The sequence below is a fragment of the Ochlerotatus camptorhynchus genome, unplaced genomic scaffold (genome assembly GCF_037179485.1).
Source record: "Ochlerotatus camptorhynchus isolate MF236.1 unplaced genomic scaffold, CSIRO-AGI_Acam_v1.1 ptg000794l, whole genome shotgun sequence".
Taxonomy (NCBI): domain Eukaryota; kingdom Metazoa; phylum Arthropoda; class Insecta; order Diptera; family Culicidae; genus Ochlerotatus; species Ochlerotatus camptorhynchus.
Window position 1 is genome coordinate 536,206 of NW_027041259.1, and position 12,790 is coordinate 548,995.

A 12,790-nucleotide genomic window follows, 5' to 3' on the forward strand; every position below is an offset into this window, starting at 1 on the left:
AGTGCTACCGACGCCAGGGAGGCAGCTTCCACACCTGGACCCTACCCTATCGACCCATCAACTCATGGACCAACGACTTTGCTTCCCTTCCGAAGGAAGCCGTGATCAGAGATTTTATGCCTCAGAAATACCCCACCGGCACCGATTGGGATTGAAGCCCAGGCCTTTTGGAGAGGCAATCACGTTTACTACTACACCAACGGCGCCGCAGTTGATTTACTCTTGGTATAGATTCCATTTTCACACAAATGGCCACCATTTGAAATAGTTAAAGAGTTTTAAGGCTAAAGATTTTAAACAACTAAAAGAACTAAGCACAAAAACAAGTGTACCGACCAATCGCGGTCCTACATCAACCTTCCGTTCGTGTCCCTAGGCACAGACTCTAGTATTTTTTTCATTTTCATATCTTTCAGGTAAGCTTTGGGAACTTATCTAATAAAATTGGGGAAAATTATGTTGTTTTGTAAATCTGTTAGATGACTAGAAAAAAATTGGGTCATCTTTGGGTTACGATAAACAATTTTCGATAAAAAAAATTTGCTTCGATATAACGTAACGTTGCTTTATATCGAGGTACGACTGTAGTATAATATGATCTATGGTTTTCAGAATTTGGATCACCCAGAAAATAATTTTATTATCATCATACATTAGGCCAATGTTTTTAAATTGTTTTACCTTAGCGGAGTTTTACTATTTCAAGAATTATTCATTGATACTTGTTTTTATAACTCTTGTATGCTCAAATAACCTCGAATATTTAGCAAATTGATTCTTTACTTTAATTGTGGATTCTTTAAATAGGCAAAGTTGAGTTCAATCATACCATGCAATTAAAATATTCATGTAAAACTTGAGTTTAAAGAAATTGAGTGACTAAAATCGGTGTTGTTTGTATTATGTTATATTTTATTAATTATATATCGACGAGATGGATCCGGAATTTTGACGTCTGTGTTTTTAAGGAGATACCTGCGATGGGTCGAGGAAAGTCTACAAGGAGGCCAGTTGCTGTTGGTGCAGCTCCACTTCGTTATTTGGGTGTGTTCATTCCTTTTTATTTATTTATACAGTCCCTCCCTATCGTTAGGACGACGAACCCTGCTTCAAACCCTACCCTCTTATCCAACATCCCAGTGATTCCTCGTGGAAGTTTAGAGGATTTCTTGGCGAGAGTCACGTCAACACATTCCTACCCATTCCTTTCTTGATCTGCGTTCAGGCCCGGCCGGCGCTGGTATTGCCCAGTTTGAGATCACCAGTTTTTACACATTCAGGATGATTGCTAGTCCCAAGCATCGTCTATTGGTTCTCTGTGTAATTACAGCTGATCTGGCAATAACAGAGTAGCAACCGTGGGCGGTCAATCATGCTCATGCAGTTGACAGCTCGCTCCCATACAAAGTCCCACTGAGGGGCGCTATGCTGGTGATTTTTGCTAATGTAATCGCACTTATTTAAAATAATTACAGTGCTCTAAAATTGATGAAATTTTGTTTTTGGTTCTATTTTTTATGCAGATTACAAATATGTATTTACCTCAATACCCCTAAACAACCCAATTTAGACGGCTTTTCCCCATAATACAGTAATGACCCGATTTTGTTTGCCCCTTTATTTTGTTTGCATCAGACTTTAATCTTTCACCGTAATTCCAAATCTTTCGCATTGTTGAAGGATGAATGTTTAAGGTATATTTTGATGCAATAATACCACTGAACCCATGCGCGTTTTGTAGAATACTAGAACCGATTTTCAAAAAGAGGACTGAAAAAATCGGGTGATTACTGTATTGATAATTTCATTGTGTTTAAGAGATGAACTAGCCTCAGGCTAAAAATCTCTAAAATAAAGAAAAAAAAAAAAAAAAAAAAAAAAATTTCATTGTGAAAACACAAATTCGGATGATTAATAAATAAATAGTTTAATAAATGTGACATCAATCGCATCAGGAAATATCAAAAATAACACACTCACACGTATGTATGGGCATTGATTAGTTCGTAACCATTTAAGCGGAAAATTATTCTTAAAGAATAGCTCATTAAAAAAGTTTTGTGATTCAGCCCATCATCAACAAAATTGTCCATATCAAAACCCAACTAAGACTATGGCTGAAAATAACAGACATCACGAATGCATTTTGATTAATTTGTTAAGACATGTTGCTTTAGCCAAAGAAGAATAATATTATTTTAAAAGAACAGGAAAATGTTGTGATTTTCCATAGGATCATGAATTATGCCTACCGTCCTATATGTCTAATGTTCTCATGCCTAACATCATGTGAACAGTTAAATGTTTTACAGTTAAATACTCGCAAGACTACTGTATGCCCTTTTCAGCATAGTTGTCCCATTCGTTAAAACAGCAAGCTGAGAAAAACGCTGTTGAAGATTTTTTTCTCCATGAACTCTTATGGATGGGACAACATAGTTTTGTTATTTTTCGCGACATTTTCTGAACAAAGTACGATTTTTTTCGTGTACATTGTAAAGTGATGGTACTTGACAATCGATTCCAATGTATAACTCATAATCGCCAAAAATGCTAATGGGACTGTTATGCCGCACAGGGCAACACTCCTCTATCAACATGAGCAGGAAACCGGGTTTGACAAACTAAGCACTTTTCAAAGGATTTGAGAGCATTTACCGAAAAAAGGTGCAATTACATGTTTACCTTTTCAGAGCCAACTGCTGACACCGGGGTGCTTTCGGAGAAAAATGAGTAATTGCACAATCAGCTGAATGTTTCGCGTAATTATTTATGACTTGAGACGAACCCTTGGAACCGTAGCGCGATACATTTAATTAAATAATAAATAGACGGTTATGAAAATAGTTGATAGTAAGACCAGCGCTAGGGAAGGTAATTAATTTCACTCACCTGGCGGATCGCATTAAAATAATTGCATGTTCATATTTTCCGTCACGTAGCAAGGAATGAATCCTTATCATACAGTCTCCTCTGTGAACAAAATAAAACAATATTGATGATTAAAAACGAGGATTAATTTATTAGATGAAAGCGAGAACCTACTTCTGATCATCGATGGGAACGTCTGAAGCCCCGTCGAAAGGAATAGGATGATCTTCCTCTGGAAGCGTAATCTGATTAGCTAGACATGTCGAAACTTCACCAGCCATTGTTAGCCACAGCTCTTCCAAACTCTCCGCCTATTTCACCGCAAACGACAACCGTACAAAATGGAACGACACGGTCAACGTATCAACGATAGCAGAGAGAAAAGAAATGTAAAGGAAAATAAAATTAATTACTGTACTGAGTAGAAGAAGTAGTTTGGTTGAAATTAGACTCACATCAAGCGCCTTTCGTGAAGCAGCATTGTCCTGTCGTTTTTTGTTACGCTTTGGCTTGGCGCGTTTCTTACTCTGAACACGCACCGTCCCTTGGCAATACTTTTCCAGCATCTTGAAAAACATGTGAGCCGTCTCGACCACGTCACGTAAGTAAGCTCTGTAATAAATTCATGTTAGAGGGAAATATAATTAGGAATAAGAGAAGTGCTTTTTGGACTCATGTTTTTTACTCTTCTTGCAAGAAGGGTATATATATCGCTTGGATCGATCCGAGGCCCGGAGGGCCGTGTTTCATTCACCATTCGACTCAGCTCGACGCGATCGGAAAATGTATGTATGTGAGTGTGATGAGAGACGTGTTTTTTTTAGAATCGGTCAACTGGTTCCGGAGATATGGCTGAAACGGTTCCGGGTCATTTGGCCGAATACCGTTTGTCAGAATGCCGATTATCCGAATGCCGTTTGGCCGGATGGTGTTTGGCCGGATGCCGTTTGGTCGAATGCCATTTGACCGAATGCCAAACAACAAAACTCCAAAGAACTGCTAATCTTTGAAAGAAGGAAAGAACATTAAAACTCCAATGAACTGCTGATGATTGAAAGCCCTCCCCTTGGCTAGTTTTTGCACCTTGCTGTTGGTGGGCGGGCTTAATTTCATGCTAGTGGAGCGTTGGAGACGGTGGGTTTATGGTCGGCGTTGCTGGCTCATGCCGCGATAGAATGGCGTCATGGGCAGGCAATGGAGATTTCTGAGCTTCCCCTCTCTGATAAACCACTGCATGAGAGAACCAAAGATCTAGTCTAGCAGTGATAGTATCACACTTGTTACTCCTTTAATTGAGAGCCGCGTCGTAGTACGCTTACGTATAGGCACTGACGTTGGGTGTGATACTGGCGGGTTTTGCCGCAAATCACTCTTATTTTATTTATTTTACGCAGATAGATTCATTTGGGTTTGCAAGGGAATTATACTATTGAAATATTTCAGAAAGTGCCCAACAGTGCTCCTTCTATTTGCGTGACAAGCTTTCATTGTTGTTTTCATTGAATTATTACTCAGGAAACAATGTTAAACATCATTTTTGTACATGGTATTGTAACTAATCTTATATGTGCTTCATTTTGATTTGGGATAAATGTTTGAACTATGGCTCGGGATTTCCACTGTGGTGTGCTTCTATTGTGACATACCCATATGTATTTTTGTGGTGCCACATAGTGGAAGCGTGAGAGCGTAGTTGGAACATTTACCCTATACAATATACAATTTAAAATTAGCTTGGAAACTAACTTCAAAGTGAAGCATTTGAGTCACTTGAAGGTGTCATCTGGGACGAACAAAGATATAATTAATATATGTAAAAGCCAGAAGTACTTAAAACACGTTAAATTGTAGTTTAAAAGCATGGGTTATGATTGTGTAGGTAGATTAGAGATTTCAGTTATTTATTAAATAAACTTCAATTATAGAATTCAGAAAGTTAATTAACATAAGAGATAGGACGCTTAGGGAGGCGACTAGCCTATGAAGTTGTATAATAAATCTTCCTATTTAGTGTATTTGTTAATTACAGACAATGTCAATAGCGAAAGTCATATCTTCAACCAGGCGCTTACGAACAAGTGAAGTTTTAGGAAAGATGTGTTAAATATGTTGATAGGTTTGAAATAAGAATTTGGATTGTTGTGCTTTAGTTTTCGGTAAGGTATGATGTGTCAACAAAGCCCTTTTGAGCAAATTTTCAAACATCAAATTGATTGAGTGATTTATTGAAAGACATTGCGTTGCGAAAATTGACAAGTCATACATCTAACATAGTAGTAGTAGCAGTGTCGCATAATCTTATCACAATTGCTGTAAATAGTGCTGGACCCCTCCAGGCAGGGCTGAATACGAATCAAAACTAACATAACTACTAACACTAAAATGATCCCGGAACTAACACTTATCCATTGCACTTTTAGTTATATATTAGTTTTATTTTTCTACTAAGTCATCTATACTTCTTTCTATTGTTTGGATCAAGTACAACTAATACTAATCTACCTTTATGTATGTTTTACTCCCTTTTAACCCATTATCTTTATGAATGGCGAATCATATGACGTGAGACACGTACAAGCTGGAACTCAAAGAATTACTTCGAACAGGATGTCAAACAAATTCAGGACCAATCCAAATGAGACCAGAAACCAACAAGGCATCGGGGAGTTATATATTCTGGAAGAGGTATTTGATAAATAATCAAAAAGTGGTAAGTTAAAATCAGAGCCAAGGATCATGAGAGGCAATTGTCAATAATTCATTAATTAGTAGTAATCTCGATAACTTTTTAAGGGAGCGTATCGGCTTTTGTAGGCGGTGCGTTTGGTCGTCGATTTGGCTTAACTGGTGGCTCGCCCACGCGGGCTGGCACTATCATCAAATAGGGGAAATTTTCTTCTACCTGCTGGTGGTGTTGATAAGCGTGTGCGAGCTGCCGGTTGCGCCGGATCGACTATCGGATGCATTGCTTGCAGGAGCTGGTGCTTCCCTTTGAAAAAGTAATCGAGAAACAACCATATTATCCTGTAATTGATATTACTATTTTTATATATCAATGAAATTAGTCATGACAGAGTAACAGATGGGGAAGGACAACAGTCACAAGTTGACACAATAAACAAGACAAGTGGGGGTTAATACACAAGACAAAATGACAAAATAAGTGACGACAGAAGACAAAACTGGGACAAAAATCAACCTTAAAAAAAAAGAAAAAAAAAGAATGCGCAATTATATTATCAAAACTATTTGGATCAGCACAAAAACAACAGTGACCAAACGGACACCATAGCCTAGGAACGTCTGTGTGTTGATTTAAAATAGAGGCTCATAGAAGCAAAATGTATCAATAAAAGGGGTCCAGTGTAGAGTTTAAGCAAGTTGCTGCCACTGGATCACTACAAAAAAAAAAAAAAGCTGCTGATGATTGAAAGAAGGAAAAATCTTCAATTTTATTTTATTTTTTTCTAGATTTGTTTTCCGTGCTGATCACTAATGCTACCGACGCCAGGGAGGCAGCTTCCACACCTGGACCGTACCTATCGACCCATCAACTCATGAACTGGGGACCAACGGCTTTTCTTCCCTTGACGTGATCAGAGATGTTATGCCTCAGAACATCCCGGTGACGCCGACTGGGATTGAACCCTGGCCTACTGGGGTGAGAGGTAATCACGCTTACCACTACACCACTGGCGCCGCTCTTCAATTTTATACAAAATACAAATTAACAAAAAATCCCATATTTAGGTTAAAAGCTACTTCGGCCCATTTTGAGCCTATCGAGCAGAAAACATAAAAAAAATAACATGATTTCGGTGTTAACGTGTGATATGAATGTTTGCACCCATTATGCTCAAAAACAAAAGAGGCGCTCTGACCGAATCAATTTTTATCTTCATCCGATTTCCCGAAGTGAATTCAATTGCGTTCCAATGGCGTTTCAATGCATTAGGCCGAGTTTAGAATCCGTAGGCCGAGTTTGGGGTCAAAAAGTAGTATTAGGTTTTTAACGATATCTCAACAATGTATTATTCTTTATTTTTTTTTTTTTTTGTAGTGATCCAGTGGCAGCAACTTGCTTAAACTCTACACTGGACCCCTTTTATTGATAAATTTTGCTTCTATGAGCCTCTATTTTAAATCAACACACAGACGTTCCTAGGCTATGGTGCCCGTTTGGTCACAGTTGTTTTTGTGCTGATCCAAATAGTTTTGATAATATAATTGCGCATTCTTTTTTTTTTCTTTTTTTTTTAAGCTTGATTTTTGTCCCAGTTTTGTCTTCTGTCGTCACTTATTTTGTCATTTTGTCTTGTGTATTAACCCCCACTTGTCTTGTTTATTGTGTCAACTTGTGTCTATTGTCCTTCCCCATCTGTTACTCTGTCATGACTAATTTCATTGATATGTAAAAATAGTAATATCAATTACAGGATAATATGGTTGTTTCTCGATTACTTTTTCAAAGGGAAGCACCAGCTCCTGCAAACAATGCATCCGATAGTCGATCCGGCGCAACCGGCAGCTCCCACACGCTTATCAACACCACCAGCAGGTAGAGGAAAATTTCCCCTATCTGATGATAGTGCCAGCCCGCGTGGGCGAGCCACCAGTTAAGCCAAATCGACGACCAAACGCACCGCCTACAAAAGCCGATACGCTCCCTTGAAAAAGTTATCGAGATTTCTACTAATTAATGAATTATTGACAATTACCTCTCATGATCCTTGGCTCTGATTTTAACTTACCACTTTTTGATTATTTATCAAATACCTCTTCCAGAATATATAACTCCCCGATGCCTTGTTGGTTTCTGGTCTCATTTGGATTGGTCCTGAATTTGTTTGACATCCTGTTCGAAGTAATTCTTTGAGTTCCAGCTTGTACGTGTCTCACGTCATATGATTCGCCATTCATAAAGATAATGGGTTAAAAGGGAGTAAAACATACATAAAGGTAGATTAGTATTAGTTGTACTTGTTCCAAACAATAGAAAGAAGCATAGATGACTTAGTAGAAAAATAAAACTAATATATAACTAAAAGTGCAATGGATAAGTGTTAATTCCGGGATCATTTTAGTGTTAGTAGTTATGTTAGTTTTGATCCGTATTCAGCCCTGCCTGGAGGGACCCAGCACTATTTGCTGCAATTGTGATAAGATTATGCAACACTGCTACTACTACTATGTTAGATGTATGACTTGTCAATTTTCGCAACGCTATGTCTTTCAATAAATCACTCAATCAATTTGATGTTTGAAAATTTGCTCAAAATCGCTTTGTTGACACATCATACCTTACCGAAAACTAAAGCACAACAATCCTAATTCTTATTTCAAACCTATCAACATATTTAACACATCTTTCCTAAAACTTCACTTGTTCGTAAGCGCCTGGTTGAAGATATGACTTTCGCTATTGACATTGTCTGTAATTAACAAATACACTAAATAGGAAGATTTATTATACAACTTCATAGGCTAGTCGCCTCCCTAAGCGTCCTATCTCTTATGTTAATTAACTTTCTGAATTCTATAATTGAAGTTTATTTAATAAATAACTGAAATCTCTAATCTACCTACAAAATCATAACCTATGCTTTTAAACTACAATTTAACGTGTTTCAAGTACTTCTGGCTTTTACATATATTAATTATATCTTTGTTCGTCCCAGATGACACCTTCAAGTGACTAAAATGCTTCACTTTGAAGTTAGTTTCCAAGCTAATTTTAAATTGTATATTGTATAGGGTAAATGTTCCAACTACGCTCTCACGTTTCCACTATGTGGCACCACAAAAATAAAGGGTGTCCACGATGAAATTGCCACACTATGAAATTGCTCTAACTTTTTAACCGTTGGGTAGAATTTAATGAAAATTTGGGTGGATTTAGTTCATAGTGCATTATTTACATCCTGCAAGTTTTAAAGTCCTGTGATCAAAACTCGCGGAAATGGAGTCGAAAGAACAGCTCGTGCGTGATAAAATCTTGCGCATTCATCACGAGAACAAGGATCTCTCGCATCGTTCCATCGCTAAAACGTTGGGAATCGCGAATTCCACGGTGTCGCGAGTGATTAAGCGGTTCGAGGAACGGTTGACCACCGATCGGAAGCCCAGAAGTGAAGGAAAAAGTATTCCGTACAACACCAAAAATCACAACCGCGTAGTTGGGGGCTTCAACCGAAATCCGAACGCCTCCGTTAGGGATGTGGCTAAGAAGCTGCACCTAAGCCGAAGTTTTGTCCAGAAGGCCAAAACTAAGGCTGGGCTTCGAACGTTCAAGGTACAAAAGGCCCCTAATCGCGACGAGAAGCAGAACAAGTCCGCCAAAACCATGCCAGGAAGTTGTACCTCAACATGCTGACGAAAGTTGAATGCTGCATCATGGACGACGAAACATATGTGAAGGCCGACTTCAAACAGATCCCCGGCAACCTGTTTTTCACGGCCAAGGATAAGTTCAGCGTTCCGGAGCATGTCCGCACTCAGAAGATGTCCAAATTTGCGAAGAAATTCCTGGTTTGGCAAGCCATCTGCACGTGCGGGAAGCGGAGTGCACCTTTCGTGACCCAGGACACGATGAACGGACAGGTGTACATAAAAGAGTGCCTCCAGAAGCGGCTGCTTCCTCTCCTGAAGGCCCACAACGTCCCAACAATCTTCTGGCCGGATTTGGCCTCATGCCACTACTCCAAGGACGTGCTGAAGTGGTATGCGGACAATAAGGTCAATTTCGTGCCGAAAATGTTCAACCCTCCCAACACTCCGGAGCTTCGCCCCATCGAGAAGTACTGGGCGATTATGAAGCAGCACCTTCTTAAACGACCTAAGGTAGTGAAGACAGTCGAGGAACTGAAGAAAGTATGGGTTTACATGCAAAAAACGGTTGATTCACAGGTTGTGCAGAATCTTATGGCCAAGGTGCGGGGTTAAGGCCAAGGTGCGGGCATTTGCGTATGGACTGTAAATAAAATACGAGTAAAATGGTAAAATGAAGTTTAATAGTTATTTCTCAATCCCTGAAAATTTGATGGCAATCGGATGAAAACTCGAATTTTGCGAATCAATTTTGTGTGTGGCAATTTCATCGTGGACACCCTTTACATATGGGTATGTCACAATAGAAGCACACCACAGTGGAAATCCCGAGCCATAGTTCAAACACTTATCCCAAATCAAAATGAAGCACATATAAGATTAGTTACAATACCATGTACAAAAATGATGTTTAACATTGTTTCCTGAGTAATACTTCAATGAAAACAACAATGAAAGCTTGTCACGCAAATAGAAGGAGCACTGTTGGGCACTTTCTGAAATATTTCAATAGTATAATTCCCTTGCAAACCCAAATGAATCTATCTGCGTAAAAATAAATAAAATAAGAGTGATTTGCGGCAAAACCCGCCAGTATCACACCCAACGTCAGTGCCTATACGTAAGCGTACTACGACGCGGCTCTCAATTAAAGGAGTAACAAGTGTGATACTATCACTGCTAGACTAGATCTTTGGTTCTCTCATGCAGTGGTTTATCAGAGAGGGGAAGCTTAGTAATCGCCATTGCCTGCCCATGACGCCATTCTATCGCGGCATGAGCCAGCAACGCCGACCATAAACCTACCATCTCCAACACTCCACTAGCATGAAATTAAGCCCGCCCACCAACAGCAAGGTGCAAAAACTAGCCAAGGGGAGGGCTCAACAATGTATTATTCTTTATCAAATATTACGATACGGAAAGTTAAATAAACTTTGTGAAAAAATCCGTCCGAAAAATAAAGGAAAGGGTGGGTTGTGCTTAGTAGGCCCAAAATTGGATCTAAACCCTATAATGTCAAAAATTGTGGAAAGTAAAAAAGAGTCTACAGGGCTGCCATTTAGGAATCTAGTAGCGTTCAAAAATTGGAAATCTCTTTTCAAGTATTCGGCCAAACGACCCATGCGGCCAAATGGCATTCGTCCCGGACACCGCTGGAACATATTCCGGTTGATCGGGTCGTGAGTCTATAATCGGCCTGAATCGTGTTAAACCCTCTTCAAATCACATGAGTATTCAAAAAGAACACCAATGCTGGTCATATTGATAGTCTAGGAGCGAATTTCAAACACATCCGGACATGTTCCGTAAACACAAGGCGAAGTGGCCAGTTTCTGACTTGAACTAAAATCCATAATGCGGCACCTCAAATCACAAGAGATTTAAAAAATACAATTGTTTTTATATCATGCACTCAGCATCACAATAAACCCATCCGAGCATGTTCCGGGTACACGTGAAATCAATGCGTAAGAAGGGTCAGATCTCACCACACCATCAGTCATGAAGGCAAATGATAAACGTGCATCAAATTTAAATCATTGCTGACACAATAATTAATAGGGAATGAACTAACTTGACTTGACTTCGAATGTTCATGCAATCCACCCCATAATTGTCTGGAAATTCTATTAAGAATTACCTCGGAATTCTCCTCCTAATTGTTCTGAAAATTCACTTGGACATCTTCTCAAGAATTCCCACGCAGTCTTTGGAGTTTTGTTGTTCGGCATTCGGCCAAACGCCATTCGGTCTAACGTTAAACTTTACACTTCGAAAATAATTTATAGTGTTTGAAAATTCCTCTGTTGTTGTTCGTCAGATTTTAGAGAAGGTGTTAGTCAAAATTGATTCCTGAGCGGTCAGAAATAAGTCTGCTGGAATAGCAGGTTTATTTGAAATTTTTACATCCGCCAAATTTAAGTGAAAATTCCCCATTGGAGCACAACCTTAGTAATTTTGAAAAATGTTCAAACCCTATGTTTTGTTTCTCGTGTAGTCAGTCAGTTTGATCGAACGTGATGTATTTTGCAACTCCAATCCAACGGTAAGAAAAAAAGCACCCAAAAGTAATTATTTTAACTCATCTCAGCACTATAGTGAAGGAACCAAAAAGTAAGTAAAGCGGGTCAAAGTAATGAAGTAATGAAATTGGGTTGTTAGCGGAATGCTTAAATAAAACAGCAAAATACGTATCTGTCATGGACCAAAATTAATTAAGTGGAATTAAATGGAAGATAACCTTTTTTGCGGGTCAAAGTAGTTTTCATTTACTTGCGTGGAATTTGTATGGAATTTTCCATAAGATTTCTACCCAAAAGTAAGTAAGTTGTACCCAAAAGTAGGTAAATATTATTATACTCAACGTGGGGTCCCACACTTTACTGGGTGGTGGTCTTGCTCCTCCGTTTTTGACAACATTAGAAGGAGAAAAAGAGAAAAACTAGTCAAAAGTAAGTAAAAGTGAACTGGCGGTTGGGTATTTGAATCTTACCATGTACGAATGAGACTTTTTTTTACGTTTAGTCAACTTTCTCTGTCTGATGCTATTTTCTATTTCTCGCTTTTTTAGTTTCGTGTTCCGTTCGTCCTACTCACGCTTACTTGTTATTGTTAATATTCGTATATTTTTGAGGGGTACGAATTACTCATATCATTGAACCGATGCCTGTAGGATGGATCTCTTTCTGTTTAGCTTGTGTTTAAAACTAATAGAATGTCGGATACCTAGGAAATCGTACAGGGGAAGTACACCAGTATTGGCCGTAAGTTCCTATTTTGGCCACACCTCAGAAAACCGATTAAATTAGAATATTCGTGCATTTTGTGGTCAAAGTGTTTATGTACACCGATAAATATGATTTGTATCAACGAACTGAACGCAACACAGCAAAAAAATAATTTTATTAGGGGAAATGTATGTAATGTCGTCCTAAATGCCCCTAATTTGGGCCCATACATAAATTCAGCAATCGAATAAATTTTCAATAGCGACCACAAATATCTATTAGTACCGTCCCAGTGACGCGATCATCTAGATAGAATTGATAATCAGCAGATTTTTAGCGATGGGCCCAATCTTAGATCCATA

General features: G+C 38.8%; 1 protein-coding gene across 1 annotated transcript in view; it reads right to left on the reverse strand.

The window, feature by feature from the left end:
* timeout overlaps positions 1 to 12,790 on the reverse strand; it is a 201,977-nt gene that overhangs the window by 163,760 nt on the left and 25,427 nt on the right. Inside the window, exons 5-7 of the mRNA XM_065238478.1 lie at positions 3,327 to 3,483; positions 3,046 to 3,182; positions 2,893 to 2,973 (exon numbers count right to left, since the gene is read on the reverse strand). Of these exons, the coding sequence (XP_065094550.1) occupies positions 2,893 to 2,973; positions 3,046 to 3,182; positions 3,327 to 3,483 (375 nt within the window). The remainder of the gene's footprint in view (positions 1 to 2,892; positions 2,974 to 3,045; positions 3,183 to 3,326; positions 3,484 to 12,790) is intronic.